Here is a 24,522-nt window from a genome sequence, read left to right as displayed (position 1 = left end):
CCTCCCTGTGTGGAGGTTTACTTGTTTCTTAACGTGTTCAGTAAAGTTACGTTTTCATTTAGTTCTGTGTCCTGCGCCTGACTTCGTCTACCGCATTACACTGACACCGTGACAGAAACACGCACCAATATGGAGTCAGCAGGAACAGCCGGATTTACCGAGACGATGGAGGAATGAGTCCAACGTCAAGAGACGATGATTCAGACTCTCGGTGCCACAATGGAACAAGTGTTCCAGATGATAGAACGATTGGAGAGAGGTGGTATCCCTTCACCATTTCCAACCACTCAACCACCTACAACACTGGCTACCACATCGCCACCTGGGTCCAGTGGAATTCGGCTCTCGCTCCCGAGGGCATATGACGGTACACCTGCCGGGTGCCAGGGATTTCTCCTCCAGGTAGAGCTCTACCTGGCCACTATTCACCCGGCGCCCTCGAGATACGAGAGCGTGTCCGCCCTCATCTCCTGTCTATCGGGGAAGGCGCTTGAGTGGGCCAACGCCGAGTGGGGAGGAATAGACTCGAGAACAGTCCGCTACGAGGATTTCACCCGCCGCTTCCGGGCGGTATTCGATCATCCACCTGAAGGGAGAGCGGCAGGAGAACGTCTCTTCCACCTACGACAGGAGATGAGGAGCGCGCAGGAGTTTGCGCTGGAGTTTAGAACTTTAGCAGCCAGCGCGGGATGGAATGAGAGGGCCCTGATCGACCACTATCGTTGCAGCTTAAGGGAGGACGTCCGTCGGGGAACTGGCCTGCAGGGACACCAATCTCAACCTGGACCAACTGGTGGACATGTCCATCAGGTTGGATAACCTGTTGGCAGCCCACGGACGTTCTGATGGGGGGCCGTCCATTCCATCCCCCAGCACCTCCGAGCCTACCCCCATGGAGCTCGGAGGTGCTGCGGTTAGGGAGACTGGGAGAGGGACCGTCTCCTGCACCAACTGTGGCCGCAGAGGACACACTGCTGGTCGGTGCTTGGGAGGGTTCTCAGGAGGTCGAGGCAGCAGGCAAAGCACTGGTCGACCGTCTCAGGTGAGTAGGCAGCCGACTAACCCAGAGCTCCCTGTTGCTAATATGTGTATTGATATTATGTTTTCAGAGTTTTCTCCCCATTCCCAGCATAAGGCGCTAGTAGATTCAGGCGCGGCTGGGAATTTTATTGATCGCCAGTATGCCCATAGTTTAGGGATTCCTACTGTGTCTGTTGATAAACCTTTCCCTGTGCATGCATTAGATAGTCGCCCGTTAGGGTCAGGCATAATCAGGGAGGTCACCGCTCCACTGCTGATGATGACGCAGGGGGGTCATGAGGAGAGGATTAGCCTCTATCTGATTGATTCTCCTGCGTATCCTGTGGTGTTGGGACTTCCCTGGTTAACCATTCATGACCCCACGATTTCATGGCAACAGAGGGCTCTCAAGGGATGGTCCGGTCAGTGTTCAAGGAGGTGTTTAGGAGTTTCCTTGGGGGCAACTACGGTGGAAAGTCCAAACCAGGTTTCCACTATGCACATTCCTTCCGAGTATGCCGATTTGGCTATCGCCTTCAGTAAAAGAGGGCGACTAAATTACCACCCCATCGTCCGGGGGATTCTGCGATAAATCTCCAGGTAGGAGCTGCACTTCCCCAGAGTCACGCGTATCCTTTGTCTCAGGAGGGGAAGGCGGCTATGGAGACACATGTCACCGAATCTCTGAGGCAGGGATACATTCGGCCATCCACTTCACCTGTCTCCTCGAGTTTCTTTTTTGTGAAGAAGAAAGATGGTGGGTTATGCCCGTGCATTGATTACTGTGGCCTAAATCAGATTACCATTTTTTAAAGTCATTTTAGTCATTTTTAGCAGACGCTCTTATCCAGAGCGACTTACAGTTAGTGAGTGCATACATAATTTTTTTATTTTTCATACTGGCCCCCCGTGGGAATCGAACCCACAACCCTGGCGTTGCAGACACCATGCTATATCAACTGAGCTACATCCCTGCAGGCCATTCCCTCCCCTACCCTGGACGACGCTGGGCCAATTGTGCGCCGCCCCATGGGTCTCCCGGTCGCGGCCGGCTACGACAGAGCCTGGATTCGAACCAGGATCTCTAGTGGCACAGCTAGCACTGCGATGCAGTGCCTTAGACCACTGCGCCACTCTGGAGATACCATCAAGTACAGCTATCCATTACCCCTGATAGCTAGTATGACGGAATCATTGCACGGGGCACGCTTCTTCACAAAATTGGATCTCAGGAGCGTGTACAACCTAGTGCGTATTCGGGAGGGAGATGAGTGGAGGACGGCATTTAGTACTCTGGACATTATGAGTCTTTGGTCATGCCATACGGGTTAATGAATGCTCCATCAGTTTTCCAATCATTTGTGGATGAGATTTTCAGGGACCTGCACGGACAAGGGGTAGTGGTGTATTGATGACATCCTTATATACTCCGCTACATGGGCCAAGCATGTGTTCCTGGTGCGTAAAGTGCTTGGACGACTGTTGGAGCATGACCTGTATGCTAAGGCAGAGAAATGCCTGTTCTTCCAGGAGTCCATCTCTTTCTTGGGGTACCACATGTCCGCGTCAGGGGTGTTGGATGGAGAGTGACCACATTTCGGCCGTGCGTAATTGGGCGACTCCAACCACGGTAAAGGAGGTGCAGCGATTTTTGGGTTTTGCCAATTACTACCGGAGATTTATCCGGGGCTTTGGTCAGGTAGCAGCTCCCATTACCTCGTTGCTGAAGGGGGGGCCGGTGCGTCTGCGGTGGTCAGCTGAGGTGGACAGGCAAGGTGGTCCATGTTTCTCACCCGTTTTCTTTTCTCCCTTTCTTACAGGCCAGGTTCTCAGAACGCTAAGGCAGATGCTCTGTCCCGACTGTATGACACGGAGGAGAGTTCCGTGGAGCCCACTCCCATACTTCCGGCGTCGTGTCTGGTGGCACCGGTGGTGTGGGAAGTTGATGCGGAGATCGAGCGGGCGTTGCGTAACGAACCCACTCCTCCCCAGTGTCCAGAGGGTCGTGTGTACGTACCGCTGGATGTCCGCGATCGTTTGATCTATTGGGCTCACACGTCACCCTCCTCTGGTCATCCTGGCATAGGTCGGACAGTGCACTGTCTTAGTGGGAAGTACTGGTGGCCCACCTTAGCTAAGGACGTGAGGGTTTATGTTTCCTCCTGCTCGGTGTGCGCCCAGTGTAAGGCTCCTAGACACCTGCCCAGAGGGAAATTGCAACCCCTACCCGTTCCACAACGACCATGGTCCCACCTATTGGTGGACTTCGTGACGGATCTTCCCCCCTCACAAGGGAACACCACGATCCTGGTCGTTGTGGATCGGTTTTCTAAGTCCTGTCGCCTCATTCCTCTGCCCGGCCTCCCTACGGCCCTACAGACTGCTGAGGCCCTATTTACACACGTCTTCCGGCACTACGGGGTACCTGAGGATATAGTGTCTGATCGGGGTTCCCAGTTCACCTCAAGGGTTTGGAGGGCGTTCATGGAACGTCTGGGAGTCTCGGTCTGTCAGACCTCAGGGTTTCACCCCGAGAGTAACGGGCAGGTGGAGAGAGTCAACCAGGAGGTGGGTAGGTTTCTGAGGTCGTATTGCCAGGACCAGCGGGGGGAGTGGTCGGTTTTCCTCCCCTGGGCAGAGATAGCCCAGAACTCCATCCGCCACTCCTCCACTAACCTTTCTCCATTCGAATGTGTATTAGGTTATCAGCCGGTCATGGCACCTTGGCATCAGAGCCAGATCGAGGCACCTGCGGTGGACGAGTGGTGTCGGCGCTCGCAGGAGACCTGGAACGCTGCTCATGTACGTCTGCAGCGGGCCATCAGGCGGCAAAAGGCGAGCGCCAACCGCCACTGCAGTGAGGACCGTGTCTGGCTCTCGACCCAAAACCTGCCCCTTCGCCTGCCCTGCCGGAAGCTGGGTCGGCGGTTTGTGGGGCCATTGAACGAGGTATGTTATAGGTTACAACTTCCTCCTAATTATTGTATTAACCCCTCGTTCCATGTGTCTCTCCTCAGGCCGGTGGTAGCTGGTCCACTCCAGGAGTCTGAGATACAGGAGGTTCCTCCGCCCCCACAGGACATCGAGGGGGCACCGGCGTACTCGGTTCGTTCCATATTGGATTCGAGGCGTCGGGTGGGGGACCTGCAGTATCTCGTGGAGTGGGAGGGGTACGGTCCGGAGGAACGGTGCTGGGTCCCCAGGAGGGACATCCTCGATCCCTCCATGTTGAGGGATTTCCACCGCAATCATCCGACTCGCCCCGCACCGCGTCCTCCTGGCCGTCCCCGAGGCCGGTGTCGGGGGGGGGGGGGGGGGGGGGGGGGGGGGAGTACTAGCTGCTGCCGATCTATGTTCTATGTTTCTATGTTCTACCTGTTGTTGTCTGATTGTTTCACACCTGTTTCCCATCTTGTAATTACTCCGTCCCTATTTAACCCTGTGGCTCCCATTGTGCTCTGTGCGTGTTTGTTTATTGTTTCCTGTGTCGATGGTGAGCGGGTTTGTTCCTCCCTGCGTGGAGGTTTACTTGTTTCTTTACGTGTTCAGTAAAGTTACGTTTTCATTTAGTTCTGTGTCCTGCGCCTGACTTCGTCTACCGCATTACACTGACACCGTGACACCATCCCTATGTTGTAAGATCTGATTATCTGTGCAGCGTGACTGCAACTAAGACAACCTGAAATACCACCAATGGCTTTTGTCTCCATTGTCGCCCCACCAGTCTGGGATGTTTCCAGTGAATGCTGGTCTCTAAGAGAGATGTCTGGTTTATAATACTCTTTGTCAATCCCTTTCTTTCACCCTGTTTTCTTTCACTCTAAAAACTGGTAGGGGAAACTGTTAATGGTGGTAGGCATGCATGGTGGAGTGTGTGTATCTGTTTGCAGATACAGTACATATAAACATACTCTTACATAGACAGACACACACAAACACACTGACCTGCTACATTTCTTGCAGGGGAACACGCCCTCTGGGTCGCCCGGGGGCTTGGGGGGCGCTCTGCTCTTCTTCCCTGCAGACTCGGGACGAGGTTTTCGGAGTGCAGAGGGAGGGGTTGGATGGGGAGGCCCCACCTTGTGTACAGTATCCTGGTCCTTGTGCCCTAGCACTGCTCCTGCCTGGTGGGCCAAACATTACATTTCATTGTGTTAGTCTGTCATACCAGTGTTGTATTGCACTGTTGGTGGATCATTGGTCAAATAACCTATGATAGCAAGTATAGACAGGATATACCGGTATGGGATGGATATAATAATATGCCATTTAGCAGACGCTTTTATCCAAAGCGACTTAGTCATGCGTGCATAAATTTTTGTGTATGGGTGGTCCCGGGGATCGAACCCACTACCTTGGCGTTTACAAGCGCCGTGCTCTACCAGCTGAGCTACAGAGGACCACATGATACAAAGTGGTTGAACAGTTTAACAATCACTTTTAAAATGTAATTTCAAGTGAAAATGAGCACTTACATTGTCGTGAGCCTGTAGTGTCTGGTTAACCCTCAACTGGCTGCCATCTTTACCCCGTTCACATGACCCTTCCCACTTCCTGTTGTCTTCTTCTTCCTGAGTTGGCATATAACACAATGTTAATCTTAATAAAAGTAATGTAAAAACATTTTTTTAAGTAATCATTAACTACTTGTTTCATTACATTTGTTTTCATTAACTAAGCCCTACTTTGACATCCAATACTGCCTCTGTGTGTTTCTCCGCTGGTGACTCTGGAGGTCCGTAGGTAATGGTTCCACTGCGACCGATTTTCACCTGTTTCTTATAAGTGTAGTAGAACTCCACACACTGTGCCACTGTCTTAGTCCGAACCTGTATACGGAAAGACACACGCACGCAGACAATGGTATTCATTATAGTCTTCCTCTCCCCTCACTCCTGTCCACACATAGAAATACAGACACAGTTATTAAAAAGTTATTCACTTCTAATGGTACTCCCACTGTTTGCCCAGGTGGTGATCATATGCTAATTCATGCCATGCCATGTGGTGAAACTGTCATTGCCGACATGGCCTGATTCGAAATGGGCGTACCAATTTCTGCACCATGAAGAAGTCCTTCCTGTAGGCAGAGATGCCTTTATTGAAGTAGCGCTTCTCTGAGGGAGTCCAACTGTCTGATCCTGGGAGGGAAATTATTCACCATGTCAATGAGGTCACACAGTGTGTGTGTATGTGTGTGTGCGTGTGCGTGGGGGGGGAGTTGTGAGATAATTCATTTCCATCACCCCCATGCCCCATCTCCGCTTAAACAAGCACACTCTTTAGAAAGAAGCGCTTGAGGAAACAAAATTACGTCCCCACCTGAGTAGTGATAGTCTGCCAGGTGGTGTCCTTTAGAGAAAATGGGCTCCTTGAGCAGCAGGAATGCCAGGGCCTCCTGGGGAGCACAACACAATTAATCACCGGGGTGTTTCCCCAAATGGCACCCTATTCCCTATATAGTGCACTACGTTTGACCAGGGGCCATAGTAGTGGACTATTAAGGGAATAGGGTGCCATTTGGGACACTCACTTGCCACAATGGATTATTATGGAAGCGTAGGGGAGACAGCGTCATTGTAAACCACTCGGTTATATCACTGGGTGAGTCACTGTACTCACAAGGACATTGCCCCCGCACTCATGCAGACAGTGAAGGGCCAACTCTTGATTGGTGCCTCCGCCGTACAGAGCGCAAGAGCAGGCCAAGTTCATCAGGTCATCCACTAGGGGGGAGAGTGAGGCAGATTTGAGAGAGGAAGGCAGGGAGGAAGAGGTGCAGAGATAGAGAAAGAGGGGGAGAGAAGGTAGACAGAGAAAAGGATTGACAGAAAGCAAAAAGGTCAACATTTTGCACTTTCTCAGGACCTTACAGCTCAAGTTGTTCAAATGTGTTTACTTTAAGCTTCATACAAAAAGTAAGCTCTATACCACTCACACTACAGAACCATACCAAGCTGAGCCGAGCCAAGCTGTGCTGAGCTGGCCTGATTATGCATTCAACATAGTTTCTGGAACCATGCTGAAAATGTGGAAATAAAATAGCAGTAGTGCAAGCACAGTATGGTTCGGGTTGGCCCTATAGTGTGAATTTAGATTGTTATAACCTTTGAGGAAGGGGCAGCAAAGTTTAGGCTTGGGTAGTATACTGTATACCGGAGTATTTGGAAATAGCAACGGAATGGTTTTTCAATACCATTGAAACTATTTATTTAAAGTTTTTTTATATCTGTATATTTGTAGCTACTTTTTAAGTAAATAGCTGCAGTCAACTATGTTAGGAGATAAAGCAGATCATGTTCTTCATTTCACCTGTCACATTATTTTTCATTATGAAGCTTACTGGTAGTCCCCAGTCACGAGGTGTTTGTTTACAACCACACAATGTCAAGAGACTGGAGCATTGTAAGTCACTCACTGTTCTGCAGCACACGCCAGGTGATCTAGTTACAGTATGGAATGCATAACTAAATGTTTGCCAGCTAGATATCTTATAACTATTAAATTAACTGTCTAAAATGTGTTAAATGCTCTGCAGTTGTACATTTGGTTAGCTTCTTGCAAAATCAAGCTTCTTTTGATAACAGCAGAGAATCCCCTCCTGGATCAAGAGCCTTTCTGTCTAATATGTATTTTGTGCGTGCAGCAAACTGTGAGTAGCATTTTTGAGTTACTTGTATAACTTAATGAGCTGGGATGTCTGTCCTGCAAATAGTTTAGGTCAGAGACTGTATAAAATGTTTGCAATGCGCTCATTAGCATTTAGCTATCATTCACTATGGGATTTTACATGTGCTTGTTAGCATTGCTAACCTTCGGATGACAGAGGCTCAGTGGGGTTTGAAAATAGCCGCCCTTGTGTTCAGTGCCGGTATTACCAAATATCCCAGGATGGCACTAGGTCGGTAAGAGGGTATGACAATCTGGATACCGCCCTAGCCTAGTATAGTTACCAGTCTCCTGCACTGCGTGGTGTAGCTGGGATTCCTTCATGGGGAGCCAGACCAGGTCAGCCTTGTGCTGGTCCCACTGGGTCAGCGAGCGGTCCCGCTGCAGCTCTGGCACCTCCGCCTGGTACTGCAGACCAATGTTAATACGCCTGGGGGGAGGGAGGGAGGAGGGGGAGAGGTTGGGGGAGGGAGAGGGTGGAGGGAGGCGAGAGAGAGAGAAAGAGAGCGAGGGAGACAGAGAGGGGGAGGGAGAGGGTGGAGGGGGGGAGCTAAAAATATTAGGAAATCAGCAGTCATTGTGGTCATAAGTCTGAAGTTTTGCTATAGGCTCTCTCCATGGGGACCATGCTGTGTGGATAGATATTGTAGATAAACAGGTAGATTTGCAGATAAAAGTGGCCCCTAAAGGCATAAGGTCTAAGATAAGACATAGATAGCACTGGTCATTCTGCTGGTCATTTTACAACCATTACGGAGAACCATAACCAACACTCGCACTTGTCTTTTCTTACTAGCACTGACTTTGCTGATAGTTGCTTTATTGAGGAAAAAAAGTATTTACTATGACTGTGATATGTGGTTGTCACACCTTAAGATGAATGCACAAACTGTAAGAAGCTCTGGAAAATAACGTCTGCTAAATGACTTAAATGTAAATGTAATTTAAAGGATGTTTTGCCTGGATCATTACGCGATGGCAGGGCTCCAGACTTCGACCATTTACTGTAGTTGCATTTTTTTACCATTTGACTTGGCTGTCACCTCAATCAAAACATCCTATGTTTTGGGCGGATAAAACCGTGATTTGGTCAAACAGTGAAGTGCATTAACCTAATGACTCCTGTAATGAAAGTGTCTGCCCTGCCGCTGTGCCCCTTTCCCTGGGGCTGGCTGGTGTAATGAGTGAGTCACTGACACCCTCCCCCTCCTCCCATGCATTACTGTTTGGACATGTTAGAAGGAACAACTTATTTATTGAATTCCATCTCAGTATTCTATAACACTTCTTAATAAAGCATTGTGAATTACACAACAATGATTTTATAAGATGCTCTGGATAAGAGCGTCTGCTAAATGACTAAAATGTAAAATGCATACAATATTTTTTATATGGGTACACATTTTTTTTGGGGGGGTGGGACCAAATCATGGGCTGGTGCAACCAACTGAAAAAGTTAGTGGCACCAGTGCCACCAGGTGAACATTTTATAGTCTGGAGCCCTGGATGGGCAATAAAACATTATAAGAGGGTCATACCAAATCAAATGTTATTTGTCACATGAAATGCTTACTTACAAGCCCTTAACCAACAATGCAGTTCAAGAAATAGAGTTAAGAAAATATTTACTCTATAAACTAAAGTAAAAACCATAAAATAACAATAACGAGGCTATATACAGGTGGTACCGGTACTGAGTCAATGTGCGGGGCTACAGGTTAGTTGAGGTAATTTGTACATGTAGGTAGGAGAAAAGTGACTATGCATTGATAATAAACAGCGAGTAGCAGCAGTGCAGTTGCCATACCAGGCGGTGATGCAACCGGTCAGGATGCTCTTGATGGTGCAGCTGTAGAACTTTTTGAGGATTTGTGGACCCATTCCAAATCTTTTCAGTCTCCTGAGGGGGAAAAGGTGTTGTCGTGCCCTCTTCACGACTGTCTTGGTGTGTTTGGACCATGATAGTTTCTTAGTGATGTCGACCCCAAGGAACTTGAAACTCTCGACCCGCTCCACTACAGCCCTGTCGATGTGAATGGGGGCGTGTTCGGCCCTCCTTTCCTGTAGTCCACGATCAGCTCCTTTGTCTTGCTCACATTGAGGGAGAGGTTGTTGTCCTGGCACCATACTGCCAGGTCTCTGACCTCCTCCATATAGGCTGTCTCATCTTTGTCTGTGATCAGGCCTACCACTGTTGTGTCATCAGCAAACGTAATGATGGTGTTGGAGTCGTGCTTGGTCACGCAGTCGTGGGTGAACAGGGAGTACAGGAGGGGACTAAGCATGCACCCTTGAGGGGCCCCCGTGTTGAGGATCAGTGTGGCGGATGTGCTGTTGCCTACCCTTACCACCTGAGGCCGGCCCGTCAGGAAGTCCAGGATCCAGTTGCAGAGGGAGGTGTTTAGTCCCAGGGTCCTTACCTTAGTGATGAGCTTTGAGGGCACTATGGTGTTGAACGCTGAGATGCAGTTAATGAACTGCATTCTCACATACAGTGAGGGAAAAAAGTATTTGATCCCCTGCTGATTTTGTAAGTTTGCCCACTGACAAAGACATGATCAGTCTATAATTTTAATGGTAGGTTTATTTGAACAGTGAGAGACAGAATAACAACAACAAAATCCAGAAAAACGCATGTCAAAAATGTTATAAATTGATTTGCATTTTAATGAGGGAAATAAGTATTTGACCCCTCTGCAAAACATGACTTAGTACTTGGTGGCAAAACCCTTGTTGGCAATCACAGAGGTCAGACGTTTCTTGTAGTTGGCCACCAGGAGGGATTTTGTTCCACTCCTCTTTGCAGATCTTCTCCAAGTCATTAAGGTTTCGAGCCTGACATTTGGCAACTCGAACCTTCAGCTCCCTCCACAGATTTTCTATGGGATTAAGGTCTGGAGACTGGCTAGGCCACTCCAGGACCTTAATGTGCTTCTTCTTGAGCCACTCCTTTGTTGCCTTGGCCGTGTGTTTTGGGTCATTGTCATGCTGGAATACCCATCCACAACCCATTTTCAATGCCCTGGCTGAGGGAAGGAGGTTCTCACCCAAGATTTGACGGTACATGGCCCCGTCCATCGTCCATGTTTGACGATGGGGATGGTGTTATTGGGGTCATAGGCAGCATTCCTCCTCCTCCAAACATGGCGAGTTGAGTTGATGCCAAAAGAGCTCGATTTTGGTCTCATCTGACCACAACACTTTCACCCAGTTCTCCTCTGAATCATTCAGATGTTCATTGGCAAACTTCAGATGGCCCTGTATATGTGCTTTCTTGAGCTGGGGGACCTTGCGGGCGCTGCAGGATTTCAGTCCTTCACGGTGTAGTGTGTTACCAATTGTTTTCTTGGTAACTATGGTCCCAGCTGCCTTGAGATCATTGACAAGATCCTCCTGTGTAGTTCTGGGCTGATTCCTCACCGTTCTCATGATCATTGAGGGGAGATCTTGCATGGAGCCCCAGGCCGAGGGAGATTGACAGGTCTTTTGTGTTTCTTCCATTTGCGAATAATCACACCAACTGTTGTCACCTTCTCACCAAGCTGCTTGGCGATGGTCTTGTAGCCCATTCCAGCCTTGTGTAGGTCTACAATCTTGTCCCTGACATCCTTGGAGAGCTCTTTGGTCTTGGCCATGGTGGAGAGTTTGGAATCTGATTGATTGATTACTTCTGTGGACAGGTGTCTTTTATACAGGTAACAAACTGAGATTAGGAGCACTCCCTTTAAGAGTGTGTGCCTAATCTCATCTTGTTACCTGCATAAAAAGACACCTGGGAGACAGAAATCTTTCTGATTGAGAGGGGGTCAAATACTTATTTCCCTCATTAAAATGCAAATCAATTTATAACATTTTTGACATGCGTTTTTCTGGATTTTTTTGTTGTTATTCTGTCTCTCACTGTTCAAATAAACCTACCATTAAAATTATAGACTGATCATTTCTTTGTCAGTGGGCAAACGTACAAAATCAGAAGGGGATCAAATACTTTTTTCCCTCACTGTAGGTGTTCCGTTCATCCAGGTGGGAAAGGGCAGTGTGGAGTGTGATTGAGATTGCATAATCTGTGGATCTGTTGGGGCGGTATGCAAATTGGAGTGGGTCTAGGGTTTCCGGGATGATGGTGTTGATGTGATCCATGACCAGCCTTTCAAAGGACTTCATGGCTACCGACTTCATGGCCGCTTGAAAGCGGCAGCTCTAGCCTTTAGCTTGGTGCGGATGATGCCTGTAATTCATTGTTTCTGATTGGGATATGTACGTATGGTCACTGTGGGGACGATGTCGTCGATGCACTTATTGATGAAGCCGGTGACTGAGGTGGTATTCTGTGCTAGGAAAACAGTCCTGTAGCGTAGCATCCGCATCATCTTACCACTTCTGTATTGAGCGAGTCACTGGTACTTCCTGCTTTAGTTTTTGCTTGTAAGAAGGAATCAGGAGGATAGAATTATGGTCAGATTTGCCAAATGGAGGGCGAGGGAGAGCTTTGTATGCGTCTCTGTGTGGAGTAAAGGTGGTCTAGAGTTTTCTTTCCCCTCTGGTTGCACATGTGACATGCTGGTAGAAATTAGGTAAATGGATTTAAGTTTGCCTGCATTAAAGTCCCCGGCCACTAGGAGCACCTCTTCTGTATGAGCATTTTCTTGTTTGCTTATGGCCTTATACAGCTCGTTGAGTGCGGTCTTAGTGCCAGCATCGGTTTGTGGTGGTAAATAGACGGATACGAAAAATATAGATGAAAGCTCATGAGGTACTCTACCTCAGGCGAGCAATACCTCGAGACTTCCTTAATATTAGCCATCACGCACCAGCTGTTATTGACAAACAGACACACTCCCCCCACCCTTCTTCTTACCAGACGTAGCGGTTCTGTCCTGCTGATGCATGGAAAACCCAGCCAACTCTATATTATCCATGTTGTCGTTCAGCCACGACTCGGTTACAGTTTTTAATGTCCCGTGGTAGGATAGTCTCGAACTGAGATCATCCAGTTTATTCTCCAGTGATTGCACGTTGGCCAATAGAACGGATGGTAGAGGCAGGTTACCCACAATTCTCACAAGGCACCCCGATCTCCGCCCCCTGTATTTCTGTATTTTCTTCACACAAATGACAGGGATTTGGGCCTGGTCTCGGAGAAGCAATATATCCTTCGCGTCGGACTAATTAAAGAAAAACTCTTCGTCCAGTTCGAGGTGAGTAATCGCTGTTCTGATATCCAGAAGCTCTTTTCGGTCATAAGAGACGGTAGCAGCAACATTATGTACAAAATAAGTTACAAACAATGCGAAAAAACACACAGGAGTCCGTAAAATGTTAGCCATCCCCTCAGGCGCCATTATTGTATACATGCTTAGGACAAGTCTTTCAATGCATTATAAGTGCATCATAATGCATAATACCTGCAGGATTTGAGTAAAGTGTCACAGAGGTTTGTACTCACGGGTCAAAGCTGACAGGTGTGGCGTCGTTGATCAAAGGGAGGACCGGGGGCGTGATATCTGTAGAGCTGGCTGTAGAACACACAAGGAAGACAGGGCCTTTAGGGCACTTCTATCTGGACTGAGACAGAGAGCCTGTGTAGCTTGAGCTTATCTCAGAATGCAGGCAGACATGGGACTATTTCACCCCTGGAGGACTGTGGGTGTGCGTCCCAAATGGCACCCTATTCCCTATGTAGTGCAATACTTTTGGCCAGGGTCCATAGGAATGGTCAAAAGTAGTGTACTATACTGGGAATAGGGTACCATTTGTGACACACCCTAAACTTTATTAAGAGAGATTTCTCCATTGAAAGTGCTTTTCTAGTCTTGGACTTGGGTTAACTACTCTGTGGACTATTGACAGAAAGATACATTGTGTCAAGGACGCATGCAGTGCATAGGAAAAGAAAGGGACAGATACAAAAATGCAAGAACGACAGAAACACGAGAAGAAACACGAACAGAAATGACAGGGCTGGCTGCAAAGTCTAGACAGACATACAAAGAAATAAGGTGGCGAGTAAAAAGAAAGAGAGAGAGAGACAGGACTGCAAGACTAGGCAGACAAGTGACTGAGTGAAAAGCAGAGAGAGAGAGAGCGAGACAGGGATACAGAGACACTCCTCGAGCCTCCATGACAATACTTACTGGAACGCAACAGGCTGCGCGAGACCGACTTGGGTGTAATGGGCGGCGGTTGCAGGGTCTGGTTGCTGGTGGTGATGGAGGACAGGAAGGTGGCGAAGTAGAGCCCTGAGCCCTCGCGCACCGGTGACAGGATGGGCGGCGGGGTGTAGGGCGGCATGGTGAAGGGGTGGTCAGGCAAGCGGATGGGTGAGCGCAGGTGGCTCTGGTAGGGAGTGATGGCAGAGTAGACAGAGGGAACGATGAACGTGGCCAGTTTGGGCGGAGGGATGAAGAGGGGCTCGGGACGAGGACGCCGTTTGTGCTTGGCCAATTTCCCATCGTCGTCCTGCCCCGTGTTGCTCTCCTCGTCCTGTTTGGTTGAGATGATTGTGAGGATGGCATTTGTTTTCTTTCAAATACTTTAGCTGCAATTCATTGAGCTTGCCTGGCTGGCACAATGAAAACAAGGGAATAGTCCCAAAAGTGCAAACCCCAGCCATCTGGTACTTCAGGCAGGTAAAATCAAACACTCAACTTATTTGAAAGAAAACAAATACTATGTGAACCCTAGATTGTGTTCATTAGGCACCAAACGGAAGAACACGGACTGAAACACTCAAATGGTGCAAAACATTTTTACTACGCTGTGCCCTAATGAACACAACCCAGGTCGGCAACAGGACCTACCTGGCTGAAGCTTTCCGACAGAGAGTTCCTCAGGGAGCGGCGCCGGGCCACGATGACAGAGGGCTTGTGCTCGGGCTGGGGCAGGAGCAGGGGGTGCTGGCCCGGGGGGCGCCCGTAAAGCCAGGTGCCCGGAGGGGCTGTCTGACCCTGACGCACTGGCACTGATACGGGCATAACGAAGGGCACCATGCCAGCCTGTCTGCCTGTAGGACCCTCCTGCTGCTGCTGGGGAAAGAGAGAGGGGGGGAAACAGAAGGGAATAACATATGAGAGAGAGAAAAATGGGAGTGCACAAATTAATATGGCCATGAGTAAACTTTCTATTCTACATGGAGCAATTGTTAATGTGAGACCGTAAGTATGCATGTCTCAAACACACACAATTTATGGACATTGCTTAGAGGCAGTCTTCAGTGTTGCAAGATCCTGTACCACAGACTTGAGAAAACACTGCATATGTGGTATGAACAAACAGTTACAGTGCCTTGCAAAAGTATTCATCCCACTTGGCGTTTTTCCTATTTTGTTGCATTACAACCTGTAATTTAAATGGATTTTTATTTGGATTTCAAATAATGGAATAACAAAATAGTCCAAATTGGTGAAGTGAAATGAAAAAAATTACCTATTTAAAAAAACTCTACAAAATTAATAACGGAACAGTGGTGGGTGCATATGTATTCACCCCCTTTGCTATGAAGCCCCTAAATAAGATCTGGTGCAACCAATTACCTCCAGAAGTCACATAATTAGTTAAAGAAAGTCCACCTGTGTGCAATCTAAGTGTCACATGATCTGTCACATGATCTCAGTATATATACACCTGTTCTGAAAGACCCAGAGTCTGCAACACCACTAAGCAAGGGGCACAACCAAGCAAGCGGCACCATGAAGACCAAGGAGCTCTCCAAACAGGTCAGGGACAAAGTTGTGGAGAAGTACAGATCAGGGTTGGGTTATAAAAAAATATCAGAAACTTTGAACATCCCACGGATCCATTATTAAAAATTGGAAAGAATATGGCACCACATCAAACCTGCCAAGAGAGGGCCGCCCACCAAAACTCACGGACCAGGCAAGGAGGGCATTAATCAGAGAGGCAACAAAGAGACCAAAGATAACCCTGAAGGAGCTGCAAAGCTCCACAGCAGAGATTGGAGTATCTGTCCATAGTACCACTTTAAGCCATACACTCCACAGAGCTGGGCTTTACGGAAGAGTGGTCAGAAAAAAGCCATTGCTTAAAGAAAAAAATAAGCAAACACGTTGGCCAAAAGCCATGTGGGAGACTCCCCAAACATATGGAAGAAGGTACTCTGGTCAGGTGAGACTAAAATTGAGCTTTTTGGCCATCAAGGAAAATGTTATGTCTGGCGCAAACCCAACACCTCTCATCACCCCGAGAACACAATCCCCACAGTGAAGCATGGTGGTGGCAGCATCATGCTGTGGGGATGTTTTTCCATCGACAGGGACTGGGAAACTGGTCAGTATTGAAGGAATGATGGATGGCGCTAAATACAGGGAAATTCTTGAGGGAAACCTGTTTCAGTCTTCCAGAGATTTGAGACTGGGGCGGAGGTTCACCTTCCAGCAGGACAATGACCCTAAGCATACTGCTAAAGCAACACTTGAGTGGTTTAAGGGGAAACATTTAAAATGTCTTGGAATGAGAATCTGTGGTATGACTTAAAGATTGCTGTACACCAGTGCAACCCATCCAACTTGAAGGAGCTGGAGCAGTTTTGCCTTGAAGAATGGGCAGAAATCCCAGTGGCTAGATGTGCCAAGCTTATAGAGACATACCCTAAGAGACTTGCAGCTGTAATTGCTGCAAAAGGTGGCTCTACAAAGAATTGGGGGGGTGAATAGTTACGCACGCTCAACTTTTCTGTTTTTTTTTTGTCTCATTTCTTGTTTGTTTCACAATAAAAAATATTTTGCATCTTCAAAGTGGTAGGCAGGTTGTGTAAATCAAATGATACAAACCCCCCCAAAATCAATTTTAATTCCAGGTTGTAAGGCAACAAAATAGGAAAAATGCCAAGGGGGTGAATACTTTTGCAAGCCACTGTACTTATATGCAGCACATGGTTACTGTCAGCTTACAAAACTTACTGAAAATACACTACTAGTGAAAATACACATTAGCAAACCCATTCAGGCCAGGACAGAAAATTGTATGCATCCGCAATAGTCACATCGCAGAACGTGCGATTTAGTAAGGTAAACATATATCAGTCTCCAATATATATATTTTTTTAATGTTAAACTAGCATTATATCTGTCTGATATAACGTAATTTACTCTGATTTATGGGTTATTGGATACACAGTTTATTATTATTATTATTATTTTAAACACGGAGTTCGTTGCTGCATAAGTCTGACCTTACACTTTATTAATGAGGACTTCCACCTGAAAAGTCACTGTTTGCAAACTGCATTTTCCCCAGATGATCATACATACATTCTGCATTTTTTCATATCGCAATATATATCGCAGAAAAACAAAATATTGCAATGTCAGTTATTTCCAATATCGTGCAACCCTAATTCAAATGACTCCAGTAAATGTGTCAACCTCAATTCTGCACTTTTTCCCATTCAACTCCACTCCACCCTACACGGCCAACACAGCAGTCTTCTGGCTGGGCTTGTGATGTAGAAATAGTCAAAAGGAGCTCAACCTTGGGATTGTGATGATTAGTAGTAGGACTGTTTTATTAAGGCAACTGGTTGGGCAGAGAGTGTGGAGGAGTGCGAGTTTGCAGGCTGCAGCCGCGGCCCCTCCCTGGTTCAACTGCATGGCTATGGAGGGAGAGCCCTGAGGAATGTGGAGGTGTGTAGACATGCAGCTGCTTCAACAGTCTGCACCTCTTTCGCTCTGTCTGCAGTCTGTACACACACACGGCTCCCTGTGGGCTGAAGTGCAGGAAGGTTCAAAACTGAATGACAACAACTAAAGCAATGTGTTTTATCACTTAGGGAGTGGATTGTCTGCATGTTTTGCCTTTAAAAAACAAGCTTTGAAAAAAATGCAGCTGCTTCAGTGGGTGTGCCCTAGGGAAACATAAACATCATAAATTCCAGACAGCAAGGCTAGGGATCGCTCTCTTTTCTCACAGCAGTATAATCAGTGGCAAACTGTGACTATAGGACCAAAAATCTTCCACTATGTTGTATCAAACAAAAATAACAGAAAACATAGCATCACTTAATGCGCCCGACATTACAGTGGGGGGAAAAAGTATTTGATCCCCTGCTGATTTTGTACGTTTGTCCACTGACAAAGAAATGATCAGTCTATAATTTTAATGGTAGATTTATTTGAACAGTGAGAGACAGAATAACAACACAAACATCCAGAAAAACGCATGTCAAAAATGTTATGAATTGATTAGCATTTTAATGAGGGAAATAAGTATTTGACCCCTCTGCAAAACATGACTTAGTACTTGGTGGCAAAACCCTTGTTGGCAATCACAGAGGTCAGACGTTTCTTGTAGTTGGCCACCAGGTTTGCACACATCTCAGGAGGGATTTTGTCCCACTCCTCTTTGCAGATCTTCTCCAAGTCATTAAGGTTTCGAGCCTGACGTTTGGCAACTCGAACCTTCAGCTCCCTCCACAGATTTTCTATGGGATTAAGGTCTGGAGACTGGCTAGGCCACTCCAGGACCTTAATGTGCTTCTTCTTGAGCCACTCCTTTCTTGCCTTGGCCGTGTGTTTTGTGACATTGTCATGCTGGAATACCAATCCACGACCCATTTTCAATGCCCTGGCTGAGGGAAGGAGGTTTTCACCCAAGATTTGACGGTACATGGCCCCGTCCATCGTCCCTTTGATGTGGTGAAGTTGTCCTGTCCCATTAGCGGAAAAACACCCCCAAAGCATAATGTTTCCACCTCCATGTTTGACGGTGGGGATGGTGTTCTTGGGGTCATAGGCAGCATTCCTCCTCCTCCAAACACGGCGAGAAGAGTTTATGCCAAAGAGCTCGATTTTGGTCTCATCTGACCACAACACTTTCACCCAGTTCTCCTCTGAATCATTCAGATGTTCATTGGCAAACTTCAGACGGCCCTGTATATGTGCTTTCTTGAGCTGGGGGACCTTACGGGCGCTGCATGATTTCAGTCCTTCACGGCGTAGAGTGTTACCAATTGTTTTCTTGGTGACTATGGTCCCAGCTGCCTTGAGATCATTGACAAGATCCTCCCGTGTAGTTCTGGGCTGATTCCTCACCATTCTCATGATCATTGCAACTCCAAGAGGTGAGATCTTGCATGGAACCCCAGGCATAGTGAGATTGACAGTTATTTGTGTTTCTTCCATTTGCGAATAATCGCACCAACTGTTGTCACCTTCTCACCAAGCTGCTTGGCGATGGTCTTGTAGCCCATTCCAGCCTTCTGTAGGTCTACAATCTTTTTCATGACATCCTTGGAGAGCTCTTTGGTCTTGGCCATGGTGGAGAGTTTGGAATCTGATTGATTGATTGCTTCTGTGGACAGGTGTCTTTTATACAGGTAACAAGCTGAGATTAGGAGCACTCCCTTTAAGAGTGTGCTCTTAATCTCAGCTCGTTACCTGTATAAAAGACACCTGGGAGCCAGAAGTCTTTCTGATTGAGAAGGGGTCAAATACTTATTTCCCTCTTTTATTATTATTATATATATTTTTTTAAGTCATTTAGCAGACGTTCTTATCCAGAGCGACTTACAGGAGCAATTAGGGTTAAGTGCCTTGCTCAACGGCACAGACAGATTTTTCACCTAGTCGGCTCGGGGATTAGAACCAGCGACCTTTCGGTTACTGGCACAACGCTCTTAATCACTAAGCTACCTGCCGCCCCCTAAAATGCAAATCAATTTATAACATTTTTGACATGCGTTTTTCTGGATTTTCTGGTTGTTATTCTGTCTCTCACTGTTCAAATAAACCTACAATTAAAATTATAGACGGATCATTTCTTTGTCAGTGGGCAAATGTACAAAATCAGCAGGGGATCAAATACTTTTTTCCACTCACTGTACTTATTCCATGGTTTTTCTTTATTTTTACTATTTTCTACATTGTAGAATAATAGTGAAGACATCAAAACTATGCAATAACACATATGGAATCATGTAGTAACCAAAAAAGTGTTAAACAAATCAAAATATATTTGAGATTTGAGATTCTTCATAGTAGCAACCATTTGCCTTGATGACAGCTTTTCACACCAAATTGGAGTTGATGTCTTCACAATTTTTCTAGAATGTAGAAAATAGTTCAAATAAAGAAAAACCCTTGAATGAGTAAGTGTGTCCAAACTTTTGACTGGTACTGTATATACACTACCGTTCAAAAGTTTGGGGTCACTTAGAAATGTCCTTGTTTTCTAAAGAAAATCAATTTTTTTGTCCATTAAAATAACATCAAATTGATCAGAAATACAGTGTAGACATTGTTAATGTTGTAAATGGCTATTGTAGCTGGAAACGGCTGATTTTTTATGGAATATCTACATAGGCGTACAGAGGCCCATTATCAGCAACCTGTGTTCCAATGGCACATTGTGTTTGCTAATCCAAGTTTATCAATTTAAAAGGCTAATTGATCATTAGAAAACCCTTTTGCAATTATGTTAGCACAGCTGAAAACTGTTGTGCTGATTAAAGAAGCAATACAACTGGCCTACTTGAGACTAGTTGACTATCTGGAGCATATAATTCAGCAATTGTGGGTTCTCAGACTGCCCATCTTAATCTTTTCTTTTTATTGGCCAGTCTGAGATATGGCTTTTTCTTTGCAGTTCTGCCTAGAAGGTCAGCATCCTGGAGTCGCCTCTTCACTGTTGACGTTGAGACTGGTGTTTTGCGGGTACTATTTAATGAAGCTGCCAGTTGAGGACCTGTGAGGCGTCTGTTTCTCAAACTAGACAATCTAATGTATTTGTCCTCTTGCTCAGTTGTGCACCGGGGCCTCCCACTCCTCTTTCTATTCTGGTTAGAGCCAGCTTGCGCTGTTCTGTGAAGGGAGTAGTACACAGCGTTCTGGCTTCTTGCGGTCAATTTGCAGTCTACAAATTATTTGTAATTATGTTCCATCCACTCAAGAAAGAAATATATATATATATTGGGTCCCCGGCTGAATCTAGTTGATGATCCCTGCTTTAAAATCACACAGATGTAGTTAAAAGGATAATTTAGTTGCTAATGGCAGCCTGCAGTACCTCGGTCCATCTTCAGATAGACACGCAATGAGCTAGCCTAAAATGTCACTTCCTTGAGCAGGGAATCCCAAACTCGTTCACTGAGAACCCCCTTCCAGCATTGGGGAACATTTTGCAGGTTTAAAGCGTATTTCCCTCAATTCTACACATTTTGCCATGGGGTGCAGAGAAATGTCCAGTTTTTAAGCTAATTTTCTTGCAATTCTATACATTTTGCCATGTCTATTATTCATGTGATGTTCGAGTGACTAGAACATTAGTATAAAATACTGTATATGGGCTAAAAAACCTATCAAAAAATAACATTAGCTGACATGGGCTAGTTGATCTGGACATTTCTGACAAGTTATAAATAGCTCTCTAAGGTATGCAACGACTAACATGACATGAGAAAAACTGATGATGCACTACCCAATTTCGAAATTGCACCTTGTGCATTCTACTATTGCAACTTTTAAGAGTAATTTGAAAGCCGGACTGAGTTCCTTCAATTTGTAAAAAAATTAAAAATAATAATAATAATAATAATAAATATATATATATATATATATATATATATATATATATAAAATTATTATTATTATTATCATTATTATAATTATAAATAGGGGCCCCACAGTTTGGGAACCACTGTCCTAGAGTAGCTCAAATGTAGCTCAATGCGATGTTTCCAAAAACTCCTCCATGTAACAAGATGGTGACATGCTCAAATGACACTTCCTGATCTTCAAATATGCCACTGAGCATTCTCAAAGGAAAAAAGGCTGGGACGTCATTGATGGCTTCGTCCATATTTTTTTACAGTCTATGGAATGGCAGAGGCCTTCAGCTTCTGAATTCTTTAATTTTTCTACCCAGAGATCACCAAAGAAACTCTTGATTGGATATTTTTTTCTCTTCAGTTTTAACCCATTTCTTTCCAACACAAACTGAAGAGATGAAATCAGATGATCATAAAAATTATTGCAAAGATTAAATAGAACATTTAATTTGAAAAATATATATACATTTTATAAATCCTTAGGCCTTCAAGGCCCTCACGGTTCCCCACTGGGTATAATGTGGATAGGACTGGGATGTCACAGGAGGTTGGTGGCTCCTATTCGGGGAGGACGGGCTTGTGGTAATGGCTGGAGCGGAATAGTATCAAATACATGGTTTCCATGTGTTTTATGCCATTCCATTTGCTCCGTTCCAGACATTGTTATGAGCTGTCCTCCCCTCAGCAGCCTCTTGTATGGGATGGAGGCTTTCCTATGAAAGCGGAGAATTCACCAGAAATTCTCAGGAAAAGCCACTTTTCAGGCTGCACAAGTATCCAGTGTATGAGGAGGATGTACAGTAGATGGGCTAAATAACATGTGTGTGAGAGAGAGAGAGTGCATGCGCTAGGCCTAATAGCTGGATTGCCAGTTATAAACAAACCAAACAGCTTGCCAACTGTGAAAGTTAAGAGGACAGGCCTCCTGTATAGAAACCATGCTCTTCCTATTGAAAGAGGAATAGTGTGTTGTAGTGGTCACAGTGGCAGCCAAGTACAGGAATGACACAATCAGTTCTCCCGTCATCCGGGAACTAATCTAACTTCAATAGTCAGGTCCCCTTCTTTTCCCCTTCAGGAAATACATCAGGAAAATAGTAACTAAATCAAATCAATTTCCCTGACCCATTGTGCAGGCCTTTATGTATGTACACAGCAACAATTTTGAACAATGTTGTTGTATTTTGGGGTTTATTGGACAGAAGAGAGAGAGAGAGAGAGAGAGAGAGAAGTAGATAGAAGGAGTGTGCTACAACATTGAGTCAGATTCAAATCCATCCTCGCAGCACTACACAGTACTTAAACCGCTGGACCACCCCAGGCCACTATGTGAATGAAATGAACTTGGAACAGGTTTTAGGCCTGGTTTAACTAAATAAAACAGTGTAAACAAACCTTGGATGTCTTGGCAAACTTGGCCGCGGGCATCAACTCCATCTCGGAAGCCTTCTGGGCCAGAGTCTCCAGATTGATCTCTTTCGACGCCCTCCGACGACGACGGGTACTCTGGATGACCCCCCCGGTGGCACCCTGGCCCTCCCCCATCCTCCCTTCCTCTCCACCGGCCACCACGCCGTTCTGAGGTACCTCCCTGGAGGTCTGGTTCCAGGAGGTTAGTGAGGGAGGGCCACCCAGGGGGGATAGCCCGTCTCTGGAGAGGCGGCGGGAGCGGCGGGGGTTAGCTAAAGGTGCGTCGGAGGAGGGTGACATGGGGTCCAGTGTGACCTTTGGAGGGCAGGGGTCGCAGGGTGTGCTTGATGGATCAGTGGATGGGGTCTCTACTTCCAGTGTCTGTCCCTGTCCATGAGTTTCCACAGACGGAGGGTTGTCCTTCTGAGAGTGTGGGGGGTTAGCGCTAGATGGACAGTTGTCAGGGGGCTGGTTGTAGCTAAGGAAGTGTTGGTTTGTCTGCTGCTTTTGCTGAGACTGTGGCTGCAGTATTTCCTGCAGTGGTAAACTGTGAGGTTGCTGCTGTTGCTGCATTTGTTGCCGTTGCTCCTGTTGTAGTTGCTTCTTGTGAAACTGCTGTTGCATTTGCTGCTGCAGTTGGAGCTGATGCTGTTGCATTTGATGCTGGCGCTGTTGCTGCAACTGGTGCTGCTGTTGTTGATGATGCTGCTGCTGATGCAACTGTTGCTGTTGTTGATGCATTTGGTGCTGCTGTTGCATCTGAAGCTGCATCAGTTGGTGTTGTTGCTGGGCTTTGGACTGCTCGTTGTAGTTCATGTTTGGCATGGCTTTGGTGCCCCCTTGGAACACCTGGTAGTACCGAGATGGAAGGTGCTGCTTGGTGGGTCCAAATGCCAGCTGGAAGGGCTGCAACAAGGACCCTGGTGGCATGGAGGGGTGAGAGGGGGGGGCATGGGGGTTCTGAGCCTGGAGGTCTACACCCTTATGGCCGTGCTGGAGGGCCTGGAGCTGGGCTTGGCGTATGGCGGCCGTCGCACCATGCTGCTCCCACTCTAAGCCCCTATCCTGGGCCATGGATCCTGCAGCCTGCTTCTCTGCTGGCCCCATCTGCAAAGCAGCTCCTCCATCGTGGCTCCCCTTGGGGAAGGCCATCTGGCCCCTAACGTTGTTCAAGCCGCCCATATACGGGCCAAAGTTCTGCCCCCATGGATTGGTTGGCATGGGCCCGGGAGCTTCCTGAGACCAGCCAGGGGCCTGGATGGGGTCCTTGTGCATCCATTGAACAGGGGCAGTCTGCTGGTAGTGTGCCCGATTTTGGGGCCCCTTCTCTGGGTTGAAGACCCCAGAGCCGTGGCCTCCAGGCTCCCCGACCTCGTGAGCAGACTCCAGAGCCGGGGGGCCCATACCTCCATAGAAGACATCCGAGGCTGCGACGTGCTGCACTGTGGGCTCCTTCATGGCAGCTACAGCCCGATGTTTGCCCCCACTCTTATAAGGGATCACTTTCTGCTGGGGAGGAAGACTCATACTAATAATCAAGCTAAAAAACAACAGTGAAAAAAAAGTCTGGGTCCTTTATATTTCCCCAGTCACTTAAGTGTAAAACAGGGACGAGACCAAGTGTGCCTGCTTACACTGCCTCGGTCTGGGACCGTTGTGGCCCGTTTTGTTTAATAGCGAGAACAGAAGGATTCGGGAGGAAACATAAGTCCTACAGGAAAGGGTAAAGGGTGGAGACCACACAACCCTCCTACCCAAAGTCAGATCTGAAGAAGTTTGCTGCTGTTAGGGGTCACAGTGGCCCTAGATCCCCTTTTGTCCCTCATTCATGTGCAGGACCCTGAAAGATAGAGAATGAGAAA

The 24,522-nt window shown here is 46.9% G+C and overlaps 1 protein-coding gene across 3 annotated transcripts in view; it reads right to left on the bottom strand.

Annotated features, from left to right (window-relative positions):
* LOC311107046 (uncharacterized protein) overlaps positions 1–24,281 on the bottom strand; it is a 28,969-nt gene extending 4,688 nt beyond the window's left edge. For 2 of the 3 annotated variants that reach the window (XR_014610380.1, XM_084149502.1), the window contains exons 1-11: positions 22,646–24,281; positions 14,490–14,711; positions 13,824–14,172; positions 13,136–13,205; positions 7,974–8,119; positions 6,643–6,746; positions 6,343–6,418; positions 6,073–6,161; positions 5,706–5,849; positions 5,496–5,591; positions 4,966–5,144 (exon numbers count right to left, since the gene is read on the bottom strand). Coding sequence is in view for 2 of the 3 variants with exons in the window: in XM_084149502.1 (XP_084005628.1) it covers positions 4,966–5,144; positions 5,496–5,591; positions 5,706–5,849; positions 6,073–6,161; positions 6,343–6,418; positions 6,643–6,746; positions 7,974–8,119; positions 13,136–13,205; positions 13,824–14,172; positions 14,490–14,711; positions 22,646–24,187 (3,017 nt within the window). In the remaining variant the exon portion in view is untranslated. Of the gene's footprint in view, positions 1–4,965; positions 5,145–5,495; positions 5,592–5,705; positions 5,850–6,072; positions 6,162–6,342; positions 6,419–6,642; positions 6,747–7,973; positions 8,120–13,135; positions 13,206–13,823; positions 14,173–14,489; positions 14,715–22,645 lie in introns of all 3 variants that reach the window. The other variant, XM_084149501.1, reaches the window with a different exon arrangement.
* Between the last annotated feature and the right edge of the window lie 241 nt (positions 24,282–24,522).

This window comes from Coregonus lavaretus (genome assembly GCF_964263955.1).
Source record: "Coregonus lavaretus genome assembly, chromosome: 31".
Taxonomy (NCBI): Eukaryota; Metazoa; Chordata; class Actinopteri; order Salmoniformes; family Salmonidae; genus Coregonus; species Coregonus lavaretus.
Note: the sequence above shows the minus strand (reverse complement) of the source record. Positions and strands in the feature narration are given on the sequence as shown.